The sequence below is a fragment of the Thermobia domestica genome, chromosome 14 (genome assembly GCF_964235325.1).
Source record: "Thermobia domestica chromosome 14, izTheDome1.hap1.1, whole genome shotgun sequence".
NCBI classification, from domain to species: Eukaryota; Metazoa; Arthropoda; class Insecta; order Zygentoma; family Lepismatidae; genus Thermobia; species Thermobia domestica.
The window spans coordinates 37,848,269-37,873,543 of NC_137467.1; the positions used below are offsets into that span (position 1 = coordinate 37,848,269).

The 25,275-nt window shown below is 34.4% G+C and overlaps 1 protein-coding gene across 3 annotated transcripts in view; it reads right to left on the reverse strand.

Moving 5' to 3' along the window:
- Window positions 1-24,024, reverse strand: part of LOC145669634 (uncharacterized) — a 39,648-nt gene extending 15,624 nt beyond the window's left edge. The window contains exons 1-2 of one of the 3 annotated variants that reach the window (XM_081737874.1): window positions 23,451-24,023; window positions 10,658-10,783 (exon numbers count right to left, since the gene is read on the reverse strand). In XM_081737874.1, the coding sequence (XP_081594000.1) occupies window positions 10,735-10,783; window positions 23,451-23,803 (402 nt within the window). In that variant the 5' untranslated portion in view covers window positions 23,804-24,023 and the 3' untranslated portion in view covers window positions 10,658-10,734. Of the gene's footprint in view, window positions 1-10,657; window positions 10,784-14,662; window positions 16,796-23,450 lie in introns of those variants that run through there. The other 2 variants (XM_081737873.1, XM_081737872.1) reach the window with 2 other exon arrangements.
- Window positions 24,025-25,275: the final 1,251 nt, after the last annotated feature.

The following is a 25,275-nucleotide window of genomic DNA, read 5'->3' on the forward strand; positions in this document are numbered from 1 at the left end:
CAAAGGCTGTTCTATTCTGAAGAAAATGATGGGCACTATGCTCCTAGGATAAATAGGGATGTCTCAGGAAACTGTTATCTGAGATCCTGTTTTATACGGGAATCTGGGGTATTTGGGGAACATTATTTTTCGCGGGCTTACTTTTGCACCTACAAGATTGAAATTTTGCACATTTACTCAGTGCACCCCTCAGTATTTTTCAGATCTCTGCTTTAAAACAGGGGAAGGGTCCACAAAGGTAATTTTTAAAAAAAAAGATCTTTTTAACAGAAAATTCCTTTTTTCATGATTTACCCGCCCCAGATACATGATGGGGACATTTGAAGGGACCCGTTTGAAAATTTGTTTTATTCTTAAGAGAATAATGAACAAATCATGATCCTAGGATAAATAGGGATGTCTGAGAAAATTTTTATATTACATCCGGGTCATCGTGGGAATGTTCTTAGCTCATTGTTAAATAATTTCCTCACCCTTACTACTCAAGATAGAAGTTGAAACTTTGTACACACGCTTAGTACACCCCTTAGTATTTCCCAGTTGATTTTGAGATCTGTGCGTTAACACAGGGGAATCCAGAGGGGATCAAATTTTTTTAAAAAAAAGTATAAAAAAAAGCCGATTATTCTCAAAATTTCCCGCTTCAGAGACATGATAGGGAAATGTAATGTTACCGTTTCAAAAGCTGTTTCATTCTAAAGAGAGTGATGTATGTACCATGATCCTAGGATAAATAGGGATGATGCTGTAGCTGCTTGACTGAAAGTCTATAATTTACGTTTAAAAGGAGCCATAATTTGAAAGGGTTAAGAAACATTGTTTGGGATTGATATAGGTTAACGATTGGGGATAATTCAAAATTCAACCCCAATACTTTCACTTAAATGACATAATTAGCATTTAATACTAATTCCTAATGCTTTTTCTTCAGTTCGCGACTTGCATTATACGAGGAGAAAGATTTGATTTAAATCAAAAAAATCGATTTAAATCAAAAAAATCAACAAAAATGATTTTTTTTAAAAAAATCATGATTTTTTTCCACCCTGAAGATAACATAGTGTAGTCCAGTGAATTCAAGATTAAATTTAAAAAAGACCCAAAGTATCTCCGTAACTTATCTCTATTTTATTCGGTTATTCTTGTTTTACAGGTGTTTCCAATAACCTATAACGACCTGGACACGAACACAGATACATCGAGGACATTTAATATTTAAAAGGCTTTCCCATCGGGAATCGAAAGTGAGACCCAGTCTAATAAACAATCTGATGTGTGGGGTGCGTGGTTCGTTCTCAAGGCAAACAAGGTTGAGAGTGACATCGTGCTCGTGGGTTTTCTCGGGATACTCCCACTTTCTCATTTCACCAATTTGTCTATCATAATTCACTTGCTTTAATCATAGTCTTCCTTAACCTAACAGGCATAATCGCTGGATATTAAAGGATTTTATTTCCAAATTGTTAACCCAAACCGATCCGAATCGAAAAAGCTGTATTTTCTATTGCTCATTAACGTTTTCTCACGAAAAAATATGTAGAAAAAATCCACGGCAAATCCCAATTCTATTCAAAGATGAAACGGTAGACTAGCAATATCTTAACCTAAAATGTAACCATTACATATTGTTTGGAACTTTTCCCAAATCTGTACGGATATTCCGGAAAGTCCCACAGTTGGAGTTGCTTATTGAATCGGTTGGTAAGTCAGTCGTGGGTCAACAGCATATCACCCACTGCGACCCACCACGACCATGATACAATACAACCCACCACTCACCAAGAACCACTGCGATCATGACCCAGAAGTATGTTTCTTGTGCACATGAAAATACAGATATGAAAGACCTAATTCTCATAAGCTGCATTTGTTTCAAAGCAGTTGCCATTACCTGGTCAAAGACTTATGTCCGTCACGATATATACGTTATCAGAGTTAACCTGGTACATACCAAAATACTTATTTTGTGCTATGTGGAATAAACATTTCATTATTATAAGTGAAAATAGAGACCCGTTGTCACTAACATTAATTATATATCTACTTTTTGTGTCAGAAACTTTGAAAATCGGAAGAACTTGTTGCAATTGCAGCAACAAAAAACTGTCGCTATGATTACAAAGAAACAAAGTGACGATATAACAATTTTTAAAATTTTGCACAAGATACGTGATTTCCGTAAGTATACAAATTTCTAGTTGCGATTTTATAGTCTGATACCTTGAGATAGTAAAATTTTGCCTATATTGATATGTAGCTACGTAGTTACATCTGATACATTCTTATTAAATAAATACTTTTGAGAAGCATAGAGTTTTTAATTTCTTGTAATTTTTATCTACTTATTTGGAATACATGATATAACGATTCCAGAATTCCACGTTAAGATAATGTGGACAACCATTAAAACCTTCGTTACTCCTAGATTATTACAAGTGCTTTTATCTTTGTGCTCTAAAGATAGAATTTAAATTTATCATAACCTGGTGTAATGTCATTCGCACAAATCGAAATATATATATTGGGTTTGGAATCTTGCTATTACAGGGTTTTTGCAAACAATGCCTCTCGAGTGTTATTAGCATCGTGAAACACTCTAGTCGTTATTGTTTTTTACTTTAAAAATAAATAGGGCGTACGAAGATAAATGCTACACTCTGAATACCGAAAAATTGAAGAAATATGTTATGCATCACATTATAAAATACAGGCAGCTAATCTGTTTAATATGTTGAGCGTCTATATTTAAGTGGCATTTTATTACGTTACGTTCATTGAAATGGGTATCATAAAGATCGGAAGAGGATTAAATTCGTACGTCAACTCTTATAATCTAAGTGGTCTCTCCTGTTAGAGAAAGGACAACTAGCACAATAGCTTTTTTACTTTTAAAAAAGTGTCGCGAGCAGCAGCGTTCTCGGAGTTACAACATTCAAGAGTGAGAAGACGAACAATCTGCATATTATACCTCAGTACAAAAAAATTGACATCAACCTAATCTGGTATTAACTACAGAAATGGCTGAATCGATTGAAATTAAATTTTACATGTCTGGAATTAGCCAGACATGTATGATGTATCTCACTTAGAAAACTTTTTATCTTTTCTTACGTTACTGTCTCTAGAATGAATATCCTACGAATAAGAGAAAAGCTATAAACCTTACGCTAAAAGCAGAGTATCTGATGAGTGGATTATGCTTGGGAGGTGAAATTTATCATGAAAAATCTTTACTTTATACCAGTGAGCATGTTATCTACGACTTACGAGATGAAAACGGACAATTTTGCGCAGATTTCATAATACATAAATTTACCATATGATATAAAATGAATATGCAATGTACAGAACTTAATCAGGCTTTGTCTGATGCACTCAAGTGATCACAATTTTGCTAGCATAAAAAAAATGTAGAAAAACTACGTTTTTAAGGGAATGTTGTGATATTAAGCTGAAAACTTCAAAACAACGTATGGACTTCTTTAGAAGAGCAACGCCAAAAACAGCAAAAAGGCTTGTTGTATACGACTTTAAAACATTACTCCGAAACAAAGTATTTTCATCATTTGTCATTCAAACAACGCCTTTATCATTTCCGAACGTTCTTCTTTACTTTTATGGAGCAATTTACTTATATGGAGAAGTATATCTATCTACTTCTTGGGAAAAAAATATCGAAGAATCACTATTTTTTCCTCGATAATTCACAGTAATATTTCCTGTTTCATTCCCGCGTTACTACAATATAATATTCAGGGAAGAACACTTACGGACACTCTTCACTAAGTACATCTACGTACCTTTAACGGCATCATACATAATATACCTTCTTTAAACACGCACTTGGAGGAACAGAATTACGTAATACTACATGACTAATGTTGTAACGAACACTGGACATTTATAAACACTTACAACGTGAAAACAACAAAATAATAATAATTAACATATGAAATAAATTTTCAAGAAAATCTTTTCCCGACTTTACCATCGGATTTCGAAGAAAGTATACATTTTGTTTATACTATTACAGTCAAAATATGTTTTCTTCGCATAAATGCGTGCTGAAACTAGTCCGCATCTCAATAAAGTAGGAGTTAAAATCAAGTTCCTGCACAAATCCTGAACCAGGGACAATAAGCATAAGCTTGGTTCTGGTTGTATTTACTGTACTATCTGTGAAATTTCAAAGTTGAAGTTAAGCATTGGTTTTCTGCACACTTTGTTGCAGAGGTAGCACCCTCGTGATCAGGTGTTTGTTTCGCTGGTTACAAAAAAGTACAACATACTGAACATACGTTCGCAAAATTGTGAATGAAGGCCGAAAGAGTAACTCAATTGCAAGAAGCGTGACCTTCATTTGAAGTTTTCATAGTAATTTTCAATGTGTAATTTTAGCAGTAATAGCTTAAAAAGTAAAATATATATTCCACTTTAAATTTTAGTATACATTCAAGAATAAACGAAACTCATTCACCCAGTGATTAACCAAACCCGAAGTCCCACAACTCATAAATTTAACTTCTCGACTGGGTATCATCCCACACTAAACCATGCCAACTTCGATCATTATAACCCATTCTTAGAGTATCGTGTCCTATAATATTATCTTTTCGTTTTTGACACACCAAAATTTTACAAAAGTTTTACAGTTCACAAGCATATTAGTGACGCAAGCGACGTGACACGCCTATCGTAGACATACCGATTTCATTATTTGTGTAAGAATGTGATGTTTTTTATTGTAAATGTTAACTAAATATATAGCACGTAAAATTTCTTTTCCTTCATCTCACGCTACGTAAGTTATTCAAAATTTAACATCTTTTTCCTGATTGTTAATAACCATCTTTAACTCTTTCAGCACTGACCTACACAATTGTGCAGGTAGGTAGAATCACCAACATACACAATACCGGCCGAACATTATGTTTACAATAAGGTAAATATAATGAAGAAGTTCAAAAAGTTACAAAATTCGTAAAATATATCTGTTTATGAACAACTGATACGGTGTTAGTGGAATGTGTGAAATAACCAACGTAAATGTCGGAATGGTAAAATCTTGTACTGGTTAAAACATACAATATTGGCTCGAAAACGAACAAATAACAGCAGTGCCTAGTACTAAAATAACATTTCAAATCAGGATAAAGGTTAAAATTCATGCCAGTAAAAAAGAAAGTGTGAAGGTGGCACACTTTTTATTAATCATTCACGTAACTTCTGCCAAATATCTGTTAAGTAGCTACAACTTTTTTATGCATGGCTAAAAGTATCAACCTGGTGGGGTTTATTAAACATTTTGTACAATACCCAAAATTAAACAAGTGAATATCGTTTCACAATCGACTTAAAAATTATGCGAATTCAATATTCAAACATGAGGTAGTACATCTGTAACAATATGTTCCCATATATTAACAAGATCGAAGAAGGAATCTGTTCCTTGGGCGCTAGATCTATCAAATATCTATTGCTAGTTATCCGTTACTCTTTCATTTCTATAGAGATAAATGTTGAAAAAACTTTTAATTTGAAGCACTTCTAATCTGAACAGAAAGCTAAGGAAGAAGACAGAACGTATCGTTGGGACGCTGACCCGATCGCAGAAGAGCTGCTCGACAGCTTATACAGTTTTTCTCTATGAAAATTCAATAACAGGATTACTAATCTTTTACAAAACCACAGCTGCTACATACCTGTTATTATTTTCGTTTTATAGCGATAAATGTTGAAACCGGAGACGGATAATTTTAACCATGTCCAGTTGGAATTGAATTTCAACGGAAAAAATGAACATACTTTTTGAATGCAGAATCGATTACAAGCAACTGCAACGTGATAGATTTAACATTCTTCCTCTAATAAAATAAGCAATAAAATTGGATATAATAGTAACTTTGAACTACTTCCGAATTGTCGAAAAAAATAGTCGTGATATTACGCCAGATTCGACACCAGTTATAAAATATGTTAATTTTAAACTTTGTTAACGAAGCCTCGTATATGGAGGAGGACACTGATCACATGAGTGCTGCATTTCTGGTGACCGTTTCTTTATATCTGACTTTCGGGACAATCAATCTCCACCTACGCACTGCTATAACTAAAAGCTAATAGGACGATAATTCCGGTCCCGATGCTAGGAGTGAAAATCGGGATTTTCCCGGCTGACCATATACAAGCTTTGGTTTGCTAAAAGAACCTTGAGTGCTTTGCACGAACGCCTGGTCGTTGCTCGGAAGGGCACACACGAAGGCGAGTGGGGTGCATTGTTCTAAAGTAAACACACATTATACTCTTATGAGTGCTCCCCTTGTACGGATTGAGCTTCGCAAGCTAAATCGCCGTTTGCATGCGTGAGGGCCGATTGTTTTTAGTTTATCATCAGTGATTGTACGATATTTGCATACTCATTCGTGTAAAATATTTTTTTCTAATATTGTGCAGAAATCAGTAGTGAAGTGACTAGTACATATGTGTTAGCACCTTAACATTCGTTTGTAATTTCAGTTTTGTGTGACAAACTCTGGCTCCAAATCATTGAAAAGGAAGGAATAATTGTGCCAGCTTGTACGATCGTTTATTACTATCAGCAAAGGACTCCAGCGGACCCTTGGGATTATCCGACATGGAACGTCTGATATTGTTATAAATGCAACGCTCCTGAAGGAGTTGACCGGTCGAAGATTATTTTGAGTACGTGAAATCTTAATTTATCAATTGTGCCAGACGGCCATCTGTATTAAAAGAAAAAAAATAAGATAAAGGTGGAAATAAAGAAGTCGAAACGGCCGTAAACATATACAGTAAAAGCTACTTGTGCATTTTTAACCTTTTGATGTTCTTTTAATTTGTATGAATTACATTCAGTATTATTAGATTTTCTATACAGTTTAACCAGGTTTTGTGATTTGCACCGCAAGATAATTTTAGTTTTTTAATATGAGCTTAATTTGATCATTTGCTCACTTTTCAATTTTTACGGTATCTACGCTTAGTCTAGCCTTGTTCCCAGCTTCGGTTTATGACAAAACGTAGGTACGGAAGTAATCGTGATTTGCCGTAGCAAAGCTGGGATAAACGGAATAAACAAGTGACAGAGAGAGAGAGAGAGAGAGAGAGAGAGATGTGAAAACTTTTGGGAAAAAAGTGAAAATCAATATGAGCGTTACGATTATATTTACAAGATTCTAACAACGGCAAAAAACACGATTTCACGGCCACAGGAATAACCCATGCAGTCAAAAGAAAGAAATAGAAGTGTAAAGATATTTGACCAAAACTAGCTTCAACTAACCACTGGTAAATAAAATTAAGATATCTACAAGAAATGCAGAAAACAAATTATTAATAACAAAACAATATGTTTTGAGAATTAAATATAGCTTGTACCAGGCGATATTTGAACGCGAGTTATTTTTAAAATAACACGACATAGTTCCGATGTATTCCTGCGAGAGCTTGCGCATATTATTTTCGTAGTTTTATTTACACTGCACGAATATTACCTAACGAAGCTACGAAATGTCATTCCCGCATGGATTATCGGTGAGGACACCTCCTTGAAGAGGTAGAACTGGTTTCGTAGATTTATGGAATCAACTTTCTAATCATCCTTAAGGAAGTAGTGTGAATATCGTAAATTTGGGAGATCCTTCTTCAAAGCATCGGTTTCTTCCTGTTCCCCCCAACCATAGGTAGGTGGGCAACATGGAAATTATGAAATTTTTCTCTACCATGGAAGATAAGTTTTAAAATTTCATAACGTCTCTTCTTCGTAACTGTCTACATACTATATCCTTGGTCTTCGTTTTCCTGGAATTCCTATTGCATTTCCCGCTATCAGCATGGTGATAAAATCGGAGTGCCGAATAAGGTAGCCAAGCATGCTTTTTCTTTTTTTACTATTATTTTCATGATCTGTTGTCCTTCATAAGCGTCCCTTAGTCCTTGCTCATTTATTTTTTTTTCTGTCCATGTTATACGCAACATTGTGCGCCAATACCAAATTTGAAGTGCTTCTATCTTGGATAGATTAGCTTTCCTCAATGCAAGTCCTCGATTAATCCTACATTTATGTAGACGCAACAGTAAGTTCTGAAGATTGTGGATTACCTTTTGCCTGATCTTGATCTACAGATCCAAGGTTTTCTTTCTGAAGCCACATGTTTATCCATAGACATCTAAAAACAGTAAATAAAATTAAAAATTGAAATGGAACCGGGGGCAACTATATGGCAGTGTGCAGTTATATGGCTGTTTTGAACATACGCCTTAGATTGTGTGTGAGACTCATTCTAAATATTCTCCGTTCCATTCGCCTACAGTTTGTTTTTTAATGAATTAAGCATTGTAAATTATGTTCGCTATTGATTTTAAAAGCGATTTATTCCGTAAGGGAAGAGAAAAACCCAAACAGAAAGATGGGGCAGGAGAGAAATCCAGACTGTCTATGCTTAAGAGTTAAAATTTTGTTGTTCTGTCCATCTTTCTCTGTCTCGGCATGATGCACATTATTATATTCATTATGTTTGCACTAATTTTCATATCTTAGAACTCAACCTGAATAAATTTATCCTATCTATCTAGTGCTTCTCTAAGTGATGTCGAAATATTAATTCTTTCTTGCTCCAATTGGAGAAATATCCTTGCGTGTCATGGTCGGTGTCCAGCTATAAGACATACACTGAAACAATTCACCTGGATGAAGGAGCTACTATTTCTTAGAACGCCAGCCTCCTTAAATGTTAATGGTTAGCTGACTAGGACAAGTAATAAAAAATTGGATTAAAAAGAAATAGGTGAATATTTAAGAATTAATTCTAAAAATTCCGATTAGTAATGTACCTAGAAACAATCATCAAAAGAAAATGCAGAACATGGGGAAAATTAACCATAAAAGGAAAAATTGAAATAATACATTCCGACTATTAAAATTAGGAAAGGTAGAAGAGAATTACACAAAGAAACGATGGAAATTGTTACAGGTCATGGATCCTGTAATTTTTATACTAGAAGAGTAAACATCAAATATAACTAACATGTTACTGCATGGTAGACCAAACGCCGAACTAACCTATCGGCCATGGGTTTACGCTCCCTACAATCAACGGCTTTTGGGTCAAATATAGTGAAATGCCACATGATCGTTTTTCTGAAGTTTGATTCCACAGATATAAAATAATCAATCTATGTGGGCTACTCTAACTTTGAATTATATTATATTCAACTTTTCAATTTGGAATTCATGCTAAAATTTGTACATTTAAATATTTGGTTCTGTAGCTATATTTTGCACATTACAGGTTGGTAGCATTGTTATCCTGGATGTGTATATAAAATTGCCTTCTGCCAATTTTGATGACTCACTATGGTACCTGTGTTTCGAGCAGGTGTGTTTCCAAACCTAGTAAATTATTTAGAAGTAGCTATCATTTCGCTGCGATTTTTTTTTTTTTTTTTTTTTTTTTTGAAAGAAGAACGTAAGATGAATATTGTGTAGAAGCTGTACCGTATACTGTATGAATAGTGTATACAGGCTGTACCGTATAAGAGATGTAAAGAGTAGCTACCAACCTTATCTCTCAAGATTTGTGTGTTTCTAAGACTCTTGGAGGCAATGGTTTCATGGTAAATTCAAGGTCCAAACATAATAGTGTCTGGAGGAAGGTAAGATCATTATGTCGTTTCATTAAGTTTCTGGTTTCAAGTTTGTTAAAGTTTAGTTCTGCGCTTAAATACAATTACTATTGATGCGAATACAGTATATACTGGACATTTCTGACTGGGTATATACTAATCATTTCACTCCGTTTGCTTGTTTCGAAATAGTTCCGCAGCTGTGCTAATGATGACACTACGAAAGTAGTACCCAAATCGTGTGCTGTCCTATCATGATATTATTGCCACCTTGCATACAGTTTTGATATTTCGTGACTTTTCACGTCACACTCAGTTAAAATGTAAATTAGTTGATTAACAAATTGTTCATTATCATAAACCAGTAATAAAAATATAATTTAAATTACTTTCACGATTCTCATACTACTTGCGTACAAAATAGAAAATATCTATGTTGCAAGTGCTATGTTGCTACTTGCTAGTATCCTATGAGCTTTGAGCTCTCTGCAAGTGCTAATCAAACAAATGTCAAGCGTGAAATATTTTGCTGGTAAATTATCAGTATTTTGAGAACCTTTAATTTCAAAATTGACTTCGAAAAAATCTCAGCCTTCCACTTTTTCGCCAACTGGTAATACTACTTGAAATGTAAAATTTAACTCTAAATTTTGAGGCTTCACTCGTAAACTGCCTGATTTTATATGGAATAGCTCAGCGTTTACATCTTTAAGTGAAAAAATATGGAACTGTACAAAAAGGCAGTATGAAGTATGATAAAAGCTATCAATACACACAAGTACTGACAAAATGGTAGAAAACTCATATCTTGGTGGAATTCAATCGAAAATAGTGTGAAAAAAAACTTTCAAAAATTGAGAAAAGGTTCAAATTAAAGAAAGGGAAATATACGTGGAAACACAAAATATATCAAAAAGCTGATACACAAGTAAACTATAAACAATTAGCACCATAACCTTCTCGTCACTCTTGGTTCCTTGTACTCTTACGTTCCTGCACTTTCGATTGGATCATGGAATATATTCCCCCGTGTAAGAAATAAATTAAAAGTGGACAATAGTTTTTCTTAAAGCAGTTTATATCTTTCTCTCATAAAACCTTGGATTCATAGCCATGATCGTGCTTTCCTAATGTAAACCTGCAATCCAGAATGAAATTCAGCTTAGACAGTGTAGTTTTCTATGCTATTAAAATATTTTGTTTGAAAGGCGGGATGTACTTAATAATTTCGTATTTACAATTATATTCCTAATCTGGACTGTACAGAGCTAATCTATAAATAAATAACGCTTCCCTGGCATTTTATGAGTACATCTCATTAACCCAAAATGAAATTTGACTTAACACCGTTCTGAAATGAATTTAAATAATAATGATGATGTCAGGCTACAGGAGTTCTATATATAAGAACAAAAAGTACATTAGAAAATACAGTTCTGAAAAGCACTGCGAGAACATTATGTGATAAAATGCTGCTGCCTCTTAACAAAAATTGGAACTATCGTTACTCAGAAATCGATTAGTAGTCATAATGACCACCTCCCCTTAGAGGAAAGCTAAAAAAAAAAAGCCGACGTTGGGCACATTTTTAAAGGTACTAAGATTCAATTCTGTCAAAAAACATACTTAGCATAGTTATTTTGTATTGATAAATCTATTCTTAATCTTCTAATCCAATGGTTTTCTTAAATAAAAAATACAAAATCCTGCGGGACTTGTATCTTGGGCCATTCTCACTTGACTAAAATATAAAAGCAGAGTAACAAAATTTATTTCACTCAAATAATAAGAAGTATCTTGATCTTAAATTACATTCTCTGCAATTAGAAGCAAAATAACTGGCAATAGCTGATAAATTTCGCAATATGTTTCAAATAGAATGGTTGGTAAATTTTCCAAAGTTTGTTCCTGGGTTACTCTTACAATCGTCTATATTCTCGAATAAGATCTCAATTCATTTCACTCGCCTAAAAGAAATGAAACAGTCTCAAATTATACCACCCGCAGATTAGGAGCCGTTCTGATCACCACATTTCAAACAAGTTTAATGCTACGATCAAAATTTCTTTCTATGTTTGTCAGTACGGACATTAATGCTTCCTTCTTCATTTGAAAAATAAAATACTCACGAGTGACTTGCCTCTTATACTAGGAGTAGCAGTATGTCAAATATATACCTCTACGATAGGCTCAGAGCACCGCAAAAAAAAAAAAAAAAAAAAAAATCGAATTGGAAAGCGCTTGAAATAGAACGAGTTGAAACTTTCTTTGTAGTTCCCAGCTAAAGATATTCTTACAAATTTCTAAATTGTAGAAAGCACGCTCCTAATTTGTTAGTTAACTACTAAAACTGAAAATAAATAAATTATTTATTCCGTAAAGTTGGTTGTAGAATAGCTGGAAAGTAAAAGGTACAAATCCGAAGTCAGGAAAATATTTCCAATCCTTCTTCTTGAAATATTATAAAACTTGTGGTTGGTAATAATACTTTTTCCGCTTCTCAACACCAAGGATATAATTTGCAATCGTCTTATCCGTAATAACTGAAGGAAACACATTTGTTGCTATATGATACAATACAAAACATACAATTATGTCTGTATGTAACAGAAACTAAAATCATCCATTTCTTCTATTTTTATACCTACTCTAAATTTTGACCTCTCATTTACGCGCTCTGAGGGATTGAGTTGGAGTTCTTTCACTTCAAATCACATTATCGCTACCCGATGAATGAAATAATTAGTTATCATTTTCTACAATCTAGGAAGGGATAATAATATCCTAGGTAAGAGCTATACAATAATACCCAATCGTTTTATTTGTAACATGTTCACAATTTGGATCTATTAATGGCGTGCGTTCTGCTTTTCACCATAGGGGTTATAATTTGGAATCACACCATTTAAAAGACAAGTGAAATGACTAAAATTTTCGAGGGCCTTACAGAAAGAATGGGCCTAGATATGAATCAAACAATTTCTTACTTTCTTATTTGAGACCCTGAATATTCCAGGGTTTTCTTCCTGGCCTACAAAATCCCGGGAAGGTATTTATTTCCATTTCTTTACTTTATCTTCCAAATTATAAGAACAATATGACTAATTACTTTATTTTAGTATATTATGACTTACTTCTAGTTTTTAAAGAATTAGGTCGTTAAAAAATCTAAAATTATTTGACTGTACTTTATATAACTAATAATATGATTTTCTTAAGTTCCATTTCCATTTGAACTAAAAAGTAGGGTAACTGTTTAGTATAGGGGCTAAAAACTAGCAAAACGTAGGACAATTTACGGAACAAAAGAGTTGATAGTAATGTTCAAGTACTCAAGAAAGTATCGAACACAATTTTTTAGGGCGGTAGGGAATTTGCACAAACCGTAAGTGTAAGAGAAATTGGTTTATGTGAGAAAAGGAAATGAATTGCTGGTAACGAAGATAGAAAACAAAGAGCCCTGCGGGGCTCTATCCCGACTTCACTCGCTAAAGCTCGCTCGGCAATGCCGTCTGAATTTAATGTTGGTAACGTAATTTAGCATATGAAGCCATAAAACAACCGTATCAGAATAGAATATCGCGAAAAGTAGACGCATATGATGGCCCACCAAAGATAAACATTAGCCAAAATAGCAAAGTACTAATTTACAAATGATGAAAAGGAAACATTTTGTAAAATAATGTAGAATTACGTAGAAATAGAGATATAGCACTATTAATAAACCCTGAAACACTGTTAGATATAGACGTCGGTCTGTCTCCTGTCTCTGACTTGAATTTTTGAAGAGGTATTCAGACTTCACTTGCATGTGATTTAAAGCATGACATTTCGAGAAATGGGCAGGAAGAAAGGTCGTGTGGCAATATTACATGCAAAATTCTAAAGATAAGAATTTTTCTTGCAAATATTGTGAACATACATATTTATGCCTAAATGTTGACAAAACTGTGGGACATGTGTCTTCTGGCAATTACCCAACCTAATTTGTTTATAACATGTAAAATTTAATATGTTTATATCAGTAGTAGAGTCAAGTTTAGAAAATCCATTTACATGTAAATTTAAACTTTTTAGCGGTTTGAAAGTATGTGGACTTACTATACCATTTTTGAAACACATTTTCTTTCGTAGAACATATTGTAAATAAATATCCATTTATGCGTACTCTCTAAATATAATAAAATATTAATAAAATAGCATAACATCGTTCAGAATATACATTTTAAAGACTCCTCTGGGGACAACTGTAATAATATACTGTGATATAAAAACGATTTTAACTTTGAACTGATATATAGAAATAGAATGCAGTTTATTTGTGATTGTTCATAAATTCCCAAAAAAAATCTCAATCTTGGGAATCTTCCCGGGAATATTCCCGAAAAATATCTTCCCGGGTTTTTGTCCATCACTAGTCTTGTCATGTTCTTGTCATAGGACAGTTTGTGCATGTGGATAAAGCATTCGCCGTTGTTCGAATTCCTAACGCGTGCCATTGGTGCACGTGGTCCCGACTTCGATTCCCGACGTAAAATATTTAAAATTAATATTACAATCAGTTACATTAATTAATTACCCGTCATCAGCGCAGAAGTTAGAGGGAAAAAAGAAACAAAATCTATTATGCCAATAGTTTCGAGTAGCATGATCTTAATTATATCATATTTTAGTTAAATTCTCAATTGCATAATAAATTAATATCAGTATAACATATGTATTGTAGGAAAGCTGTGAAGTGGTACTATTTTACTTTTATTGGAGACACGGTGGCTGAGTTGTAAAGCTATGCTGGTTCGTTTAGCTTCCGTCAAGCGGGTTTTCTAGTTGAAGAACAAAAACGTGTACCTGGGTTTTCGCGGTATTCTGACGTTTCCTCCCACTTTTTTCACTCTACCGTTCATTCATTGCTGTCATCACCGTCTGCTTTGGTGCATAATTAAGTAACATTAAAGTAAAAGTAATAGAAACTAGAACACCTTCTTCTTAATATATAAAATGATTAGCGCGCTGGCCGGATTCGGGCTTACAAAGCATAAATCACATCTGGCCTGAGCAGTAATTTTTAAATATACAACCATATTTCTCGGGGACTAGCTTTGTAAATGTGCTTTACAACGACATTTATTGGCAGTTCCTTCAGGAGGACTTTCAAAGCACAACTGCATAATTAAACCTCTAATTGCTGTAAATAAAAATACAACTTTCAACAATACAATACAATACAATACAAAAAATACAACTTTCTTTGTAATTTCCACCTAAAGATATTCTTACAAATTTCTAAATTGTAGAAAGCACAAACTCCTAATTTGTTACAGTCAACTACTGAAAATGAAAATAAATAAATTATTTATTCCGTAAAGTTGGTTGTAGAATAGCTGCAAATAAAAGGTACAAATCCGAAACAACTCGGGAAAATATTTCAAATCCATATTGTTGAAATATTATCAAACTTGTGGTTCATAATAATAGTTTTTCCGCTTCTCAACACAAAGGATATAATTTGAAATTGTCTTATCCGTAATAACTGAGAGAAACACATTTGTTGATACATGGTACAATATAAAACATACAATTATGTCCGTAGATAAGAGAAACTAAAATTATCCAATTCTTCTATTTTTTTACCTACTCTAAATTTTGACTTCTCATTTACGCGCTCTGAGGAACTAAGGTGGAGGTGTTTCAATTCAAATCACGTTATTGGTATCCGATGAGTGAAATAATTAGTTATCATTTTCTACAATCTAGGAAGGGATAATAATATCCTGGGTAAGAGCTATACAATTATACCCAATCGTTTAATTTGCAACATGTTTAGAATTTGGAACTATTAATGGCGTCCGTTCTGCTTTTCATTATAGGGGTTATAATTTGAAATCACACCATTTAAAAGACAAGTGAAATGACTAAAATTTTCGAGGGTCTTACAGAAAGAATGGGCCTAGATATGGATCACAAACAATTTCTTACTTTTTTTATTTAATTGAGATGTGTTTCCAAACTGTAGTGTTTATTGAAGTCATTTTCGATTTCGAGCGTTGAATGTTTTAAAGATTATTATAAATATTTTTTTACATAACTGGAATCATTATGTATTTTCCACGATTAGTCAATAGGTTATGATTATTAATATACATTTTTTGGTATATCTTTTTTATGTTATGTTAAACAAATCATACACATTGCGAATTTTTTCCGCAGTATTATGGAAAAATTCATATTATAGTACTGTACAAACTTGTATTTTACCATGCGCCAGGCGAAGTAGCACTAGGTTCAGGCAAAAAAATGTGCATACAAAAAAATTTTGAAATAAGAAACTGATAAGAATAAATAAGAGGAGCAAAAATCTTGCGATTTTAATGTCTTTTCCGGTACATTTCTAATTCCTTCTCATAATCATAATAATAACTATTATTATAAAAATAAAACAAAAAAAATACCAATGAGAAGCACCTACTGCGCTAGAAGACTATGGATTCGATAGTGATAGCGGCCCTATTTGATCACTTTCTCATCTCTACTTTTCCTAATATTTTGGGGTCTTTCACGTCTATAGTACCCTACTCCATAATGTTAGTTATAAGTGTGTATTACCACTAGAACGGCGGCTGGGTCATTTTTGACCCATTTCTAACTGTACGTTTTAACAACTTGTCTATTTTCTTATGAATCGGATCGAATTTTTGTGATTTTTACTCGTTCTCTTGAAGAAATATTTGTACTAAGTATTACTCTTATCCACACTTTGCCTTTTGAAATAACAAACAATTATACTAGAACGGCGGCGTGGGTCAATTTTGACCCAACTCTTTTGTTAGTGATATTTTGTTGCATTGTAGTAACACTGCTGGCTAGCGTCTTTATCTTGCGACCGTTCTTTCTCCTAATGCTCTCCCATTCCACTTCGTGTTCAAGACCAGCTCCTCAGCAATTTTGTCAGTTTAGTTGGAGTTAGTAATACTTTAGAACGTCTGTTGATTATAAGAATCTCATTATTTTCGGACTGAGAATCCCATTATTTCAAGCACTCATTGTGAGTAAGAAACTGATGACACTGGATGAAATACTTGCAAATTTCAATGACATAAGTGAGGCCGAGTCTGTCGCTGAATGCCTTGGTATTTCTTCAGATGAAGAGTACCTGCCGAATAACAACGAATATGATGATTCGGATGAAATATTGAGAGGAAGAGATGAGCACCGAAAACCATACTTCTGCAAATAAGCGTCGTAAAATAGGTGAGACTATTATTATTATTATTATTATTATTAAACACAAATTATATGTCTTACATCGTAACAAAATATTCATAATAATTTCAATCATTTTAACAAAAAAAAAATTGTAAACAATTTGCATGCTATTGTGAAAATATATAGCTAATGTGTTTTTGTGTTGGTATCACTATGTTGAAATGTTTATGAGAAGACGTTTATAGCACAAATAAATAATAATATATAAACCACAGCCATATTCGATCCACTATTGGATGAGGCCTCTCTCTGGAGGGAGGACTTGGTCTACTGCTCCCACGCTGACCAGACGGGTTGGGAGAAGAAATCCGAAGCTCTCACTGTGATCACCACTATATGGCCGCCCCGCTGGTCTAGTGGTGAACGTGGCTGAGTACGGATTGAGGGATCCCGAGCTGAATTTCCGGCGCTGCCAAGAATCCTTTGACTACTAGCCTGTGGCGTAACCAGAAATTTCAAAGCTACCGAAACCAAAAAGTTTAGAGGTCTAAATGGGAGACAACTTACTTTCTCTTATGTTTGTATAAATTATATTTCAACCAAAGAAGTAGAATCTCTAAAGGAGTTGTTCGAAAGAACAGGTAGTTTACCATACTTTTCATGTCAGAGCTTTCATGATTAGAACCTATCAAATCTTATTTATAAAACAATCACTCTATACTGACTTTTTCTGGTTTGAACTACTGCAAGTTTACGACTGTGTATGCTATTTTAGGTTACGTCAGGTTATGTGTTTCCACAAATTCTAAATAGGGAGAGGAAAGTTATAGAAATGCATAGATGCGTATTACAACCATATTAGTAAAATATTTTTTTGTGTAATACGTCACGTTTTTATTTGTGAACAATGTTTTTGTATGACCCTTCTCCTTGTAGAGGAGTGATTGAACTTTGTTCTGTGTAAGACTGCAAGTTTAGATGTGTGTAGATTAGGTTAGTTTAGTTCAAATAGGTCATGCACTTGAACAAACTATCTAAGAATAATAACTATATAGGAATTAGAATGATATATAACATTACTATATAATAAACTGACATTGTATATAATACATTCAATAATATAAATGTAATAATATTATATTCATAAAAAATAGCGTTTCTTAAATTTGTATTATTGGCAAAAAAAATATCAATAAATACTAAGCCAGACTTCGAAGAAATTTTTCTTTTATTGAATGAAAGTCACTTTTTATTATGCAATAAATATTAGTGGTTTAGAATACAAATATTTAATAAAAATGGAATGGGTCATTTTTGACCCACTCCCGCCGTTCTAGAGAGTATCAAAAACATCCCCGTTCTAGTGTTAACTAGCTCTTATAAATTAGTATACGAATCGAGCTTCATCCTCCTAACGTGATGACAGGGAAAGATAAAGAGTAAGTTAATAACATCTTTAACACTTCCTTTTCCCAAGTTAAGGTAAACCAAATAATGATATATAACCTACCGTTTAATCAAAACTATGATGTCTTGCATAAAACTACTTTGAAGTACCATAAGACGGGGTTACTTTGCACAAAATTTGAAAAGAGATTCACAGTACTCTGTCGGTAAAACCATGAACAGTAGAGAAGAAGTCTCAATTGCCACCGTAAGATAGAACATGTAACTGTATTTCGGCTATAATGTTTGCGGTTAATTCAGTTCAAATTACCGGGAAAGTTTGTTCTAGTAGAGGTAAAGGCTGCAAAGTCACTGTAAAGGATGATAAAATTTAACAGATATCATCTATAAGAATTTCCGTCGAAGTTAAATTAGTTCCGTAGAATACTACCCTGTATAATGGGACTTCGATGCAGTAGTTGAAATTGAAATGCGAAACGTTATAAAGTCATAAAAAACGTAAAAGTGGGAGAAGGCATTTAAGCCTTTACTAGGGGTTAATTTGCATCAGTGCAAAATACCGCTTAGACAGGAAATTATTACCACTGGAGCCTTCCTGTGTTTTAAATTTAGGTAAATTTCCTATTGAACGGATTGCTTGTTAGAAAACAAATAATGAACAGTGGCAGATTCAGAAAAGTAGTATGAGAGGCGCTTCATTTAATAATACTTTTAAAATAATCACTAGACTTTTGGGGACTGGGCTTGCAGCTTATACACGTAGGAATCACTAGCAATAGATTTTTAGGCAAATCTTTACTTTGACTCAAACAGTGACTGCAACGATTTATCTGATCCGGTGTCGGAAGCAGTTTAGGAATGATTCCGAAAATGCTCCAGTTTGCTCCCGGAACCGGATCAGCTGAATCGGTTAGTTACTGTCCGAGTAAAACTAATGTACAATGTTAAGAATTATATTATAAAGACAAGGGCCAAAATGTTACTAAACACCATTTGTAATCAATCCAGGTGAAGTGGTGACTATCAATATTGATATCTATATGGGAATTACCACCCCACCCACACCCTACTCAAGCACCATAAAAACATCCAAAAAAATAATATTTAGTCAAACCACTACTATAAAGCTAACGTAAGAAGGACAAAAATTAAAAAAAAAAAACACTCATCACTAATTATAAGTCAGTGAAGCATGACAAGGAAAAATAAATTACATTTCACCAAGATAATGAATGGAACAACCAGCAGCAAAACAAATACTTTGCCAAATACTCAAATGCAAAGCAAATCAAGAATAAAAATAATATCAATTAAAAAACGAAAGCACTCGCCGCTTCACCATACCAGAACTCTCATGAGTAATGAACTCATAGTTTCTGATTCCCGAAAAAGTAAAATGGCAGGAACGCATGCGCAATACTCAACTACACATTACCTTTCTGCACAGACGTCGATTTATTAAAGCGAGCAAACTTGTTATTATTACAAACAAGACTAACCAATAAACGCCCACTTTTACCATACGTCGGGAATATCTTCAGCGTTCGACCACAGCCATCACAGGTTTTCTCTAACTCAATTAAACCACAGTGTTGAATAGCGATATGAGTTAGTATCCGAATCTAATACAAACTTATTTATAAACGACAAGTTCAAACTCTTTGAAACGAAAATTCAGTTACGCGCTCACCGCATTCCACCAGCAACAGCACACGCATACAAGCAGACAGAACATGTGACGTCACAGTAACAAACTGCCATATGAGTGTACAGAGACACAGTAGAAAAAATATGAACTACCACCAATCTCTGAACTAAGACGTCACACCAAAGGCATGAACAAGTGACTCACGCAGAAACAGTTCCAGGAAGTGACTAAACCTGTAAGAACCGATTAAAGTCACTGTTTGAGTCTAATTGTAGACTTGCCGTTAAAAAAAAATCATGCAATTTTGGGTGGGTTTCAGCCTGAAAGTTACAAACCCCGTAAATCTTAAAATGATTAGTGTTCGGATCATATTCTTGGACAAAGGGAATAACCAAATCAAATCAGTTTACAATATTATTTTTTCTGTTCGTCAGTTGGCACTTTTGTGGGACATATTTTAAACTATTAGAATGAGGTTTCAGAGTCGATACCAGAAAATACATAATTTCCTTTACAAATATCGATAATTCAAAGTAAGTACTGATACCGATACCATCATTATAATATCAATGTTAATAAAATGCATGCAGTTTTGTGTAGAGTGTAAAATGTTTGGTAAGAGTGCACTTTATGCCGAACATTCATTGGAACCGATTCCTCGGAACACTTCAGAGATCTGTTCCCAAAAATAATACCATGAATCGAAGCAATCGAAAAGTAAATTCTGCAGAAGTTTTGCAGACCACCTTATAAGCAATTGTAATCTAACTTCATCAGCAAACTAAGATATATCATAACAATGATAATAGATTACGATTGCTAACCAAATGATCTACCACACTCATTAAGAATTTACTCTTCAATTACTAAGTACAAGGGCAATATCTTTGAGAACTGACTCTAAAGTCTTCGGAGAAATCAATTCAGGTAAAACGGTGACTATCAATTTTGAGATCTAAATGGGGGGCTACTCGTAAAGAAACTTAAGAACTCGTAAAGAAAACATCGAAAACCACAATAAATAATAAAACCACTACTATAAATCTAACGTAATATAGAAAAATTAACAGCAAAAAAATAAAGTAACACTCACCACCATGACGAAAAAAAAAAAACCCACGTACCCCTTCCAACAATCAGTAATAATCAGGATTAGTACATGCTTAGAAATAATTTTTAAAAGAGAATCAGCACTGTGAGAGTTCTCACTACACTCACTCAAAACTATCTCATTAGTTTCACAGCATACATCACCGACTATCCACCTTTGCCTACAGCGCATTTGACCGACATTAAATTTGCGTCTACCGAACAAACTCTTTTCAATGTTAAATCAATCCACACAATATTCCGAAACCATAGGAATTCAGTTCAGTATCACAAACATGTTTAAGCAAAAAAAAAATAATATCAGAACAATCAAACTCGCAAAACGGTCTGTTCAAATCCTGGACAATATTACAAGAACGAACCGACATCGAAATTAACTTCAATTGGCACACTTCACTACCTTCTCTTTCCTTCACCAAAGTAACACCAGTTCAACTACCAAATTCAAACATACAGCATGATCACTCATTAGTACGTAACAACCAATCAGCGACGTCAACACAACCAACCAATCACAGCACAAGAGACTATATCACTGACACCGAGTGCTAAAACACCAAAACAACATTCTCAACAAAAGGAATAAAAACGATTCCGTACCTGTTCCAGTGACTGTGATTCTGTTTCTCCAATGCCACTTTCAGTGACAAAATCACTTGTTCGGCATAAACTGCACTCTAACCAAATGTTTAAATACTGAATGAAAACATTGCACAGTAACGTATGTTCAACATACTTTTTTGTATGTTGTTGAAAGGAACCCCACGTATGAAACGTTTCACATTTTAGTTTCAAGAATTGCATCAAAGTCCAATTAAACGCACTAGTATTCTACGAAAATCACTTAACTTTGACGGAAATTCTTTTAAATTTAGGCTGTTTTTACAGTAACTGCTTTTCATACCACTACAACAAACCCTCCTGGTAATTAGAACTGATGCCAAGCCCAAAATTATAACCAAAATACAGTTACATGTTCTATCTTACAGCGTAGTTGAAACTTCCTGTTTACAGTTCATGGTTGTACCGACAGAGGACTATGAAACTTTTCATATTTCGTGCAAACTAACGACCGATGTGCAAATTAACCCTGTGTTACGGTATCTAGTAACCACTGTAAACGAAATGGAGTATCAAAATTCAATGTGTCAAATCATGACACGGGACTAGAAAAAATGTTTGGGAATGAAGGAATCCATATAATTAAGAAATTACGTCCCTAATGTATTGTGGTACTTCGGAACACAAATATGCAAGCAAAGAAAGCATTTCAGAATGTTACCTATAAAAAACTTAGGAACGTTCAAGTACACATTCAACACGCAAGACATGTAAGTTTATCCTAAATACAGTATTTTGCGCTATCCTCGTTTACCAACATTCTGCGTAATGCCCTAATCTGCATAGCAATCTTCTATTTACTGGACATCTAGCGCATGCTCGTTATAGTTGTTTGTACAATAATTCATATATCATGTACGTTTACTAAGCCCCTAAAGTGATCCTATATTGAGAAATGGAGGTCCATACCCTAGAAATGATTGCTGAGAATATAAAAAGTCGACTTCCTTGAAAGAAATTAGTGCAGCTATGAAATGGATTTGTGTATGAACCTCTACAATTAATGAACATCCATTGTTGGTAAAAATATTCTTTATTTTGTATTTTGCTAATGTCGTTCTAAGCCCTCCGGAGAAATGAGGCTAGACCCATTTGAGTTAAGTTCACCTCTGGTGCTTGGGGTCCCGGGTTCGATCCCAGCCCCCGCCAAGTGAACTTTGTGGTGGACAAACACCGTGCTCGTGGGTTTTCTCGGGGTTCTCCCGTTTCCTCCCACTTTCTTCATTCCACCATTTCATCCATTACTCATCATCACCGTCTTCTTTAGCCTAACCGGCATAACCGTGGGACGTAAAACTCAAAGATTTCATTTCATTTTTTTTTTCCATTTGAGTTAAATCCTGAGTAAAATTACAAACGTTCATAGTTTTTGTTCCAACATAATACATTCCACGTTTAATTTGGAAAATTTTAGGATGAATATCATTCTCGAGATTTCTTATTTTACAAAAGACTGTATATAAATAAAAGAATATCGTCGAGCACCTATATTTTAAATATGTGTAATCAATAATAAAAGAATCATTTTTTTATGAAGATATAAACTACATAAGATTTGTATGAGTAGTAGTTTATATCTTGAAAAAAAATATATTCCTTTATATCTTGACAAAAAATCGATTTCTTGTTATTATTTGGTATACATATAGTGTATGTGTGCCACGCCATTTCCAAATTGTAGATTTATTAACTTACGTTCGAGATATCTCCCATACCTAAATACTTCTTGTGAAGCATTTCCTTTAACCAATTTTCCAAACCCATGTAACCGTATTATCAATCTGAACCAAGTCCTATATGAGAAATTGAACATTACCTTTCTGGCCGAACTGAATTTAAATTTTTTGTGGTTAATTGTTGGGAGTCATTAGAGTACGACGCACAAGTCTCCTGAACCACTATTTTTCTTCGCGTTTCTATATTACTTTCTAATGCAGGATCTGATTCTGCAAATTCTGATTTCAGCATATCAACGGTCACTTTCACATCCAAAGCTGTACCCTTGTCTATTGTTTGCTCTCCTTCCGTTGTAGATAATATTAACTCTTTGTTGTCAGTCATCAGTTCGAATGTCCATCCTTTCCCTTCGAGTGGATCTTCCTGAGGTAAGTCATAAACAATTTCTTCTTTACACATCAATTCCAACTTAACAGACGCCTCACCAGCCATTGTGAATTCAAATGATATAAGAATTTAACACTGTTCTTATACTTCCCTTATATTGTTTGCCAGTGTTTTAATGAAATGATTTACGAGAACTTTCAGAAAAGTAACTTTAATTTTTCCAATCTTTTTCTTCTGCGGTTGCGTATTTCTTTCGTTAAAGTGATTCAAGGTTAATAGAATGAATAAAGTTGGGTTATATCGGTAAAAAGACGCTGATTGGCTGGTGAAATGACGTCACTGCAGGAGCAGCTAGGATGGCGAGAAAGTGTAGAGAAGCAGACACGCGAAGCGCAAAGCCACAAGCAACACAAGACTAGGTTTGCACAGGAAATAAACAATAATAAATAATTTTAAATAATAAACCTACGTGTCTTTTTCTGCTTAGTTGTAGGCCTCACTGTGGCTGAGGCATGCCTAGTCGAGATTTTCTTTTATGGGCATTTGTTGATTTTAGAATTTTGTTTCTATTATTCATGTATTTTATGCGAATGAACATCGTAGTTCTTACATATATTTTAATTAAATGTTCATTCATATCAGGATACTTTTCACTTATTTTCGCGGTTACTCTTTCTACAATGTTTTTTTCACCGGACATAGTGCTGGTACCATTAATGTCATTGAAAATAAGTTCAAAACCTTTCATTTTTGACATCCATTGCTGGAACGAGGAGACCACCACGCGACAGAAACTCGATCCAACCTTCAGATGCTGTTGTTGATTTGGGGTTTAACGTCCCGTTCAGCAGCGAGGCTATATGAGACGTGGACCTACTGATTAACGTGGAATCCGAACCACCTGAGCTCCCGCGGGGAATCGAACCCGACTCTCCCACGCCAAAGGCGCGTACGCTAACCGCTTAGCCACGGAGGAGCTCCCTTCAGATGCTGTACCGGGTTTGGAAGAAAGTACATCTTTAGATAGTGTACCCATTGATGTGTCGTATTTTCTTCCTTGATGAGCGTTGTATCCAGCAAGAAATCGAAACCCTTCCACTGAGCAATCTGTCTGTTGTTCAATAGCCGGCAATTCGGTAGGTGTTCTGTCATCTGATACAAAGATATTTTCGATTTCCGTTTCGCCTTCAATCATTGACAAGGGTTGTGTCATATCTGGTACAATTCCTTCTAATAATTTCGATGTCAAGAAATCTCTATCATCTTCTTGCGCTATACGAACTTCATTTGAAAGAGGGATTTCGTTTATATTTTTCCCCATAAGCAAAAGCCGCAAACGGTGTTTAAATTCGATTGGTGTCGGATGGTCATAGCCCATGTAATCAAAGTGGCTGGGCCAACGTTAAAATATGGTTGCATTGATCTTTGGTGACAAAAGCAACGTTGGTCCAGTGTTCTTTACGCGGTAACTAGCAACCAACCAAGTCCCAGTGTTGGTCCAACATCATTTTACGTTGGAATAATAGTTGAATTCAACCAACCTTTTTCCAACAGTGGGTCATTGTTGATTTTAGGTG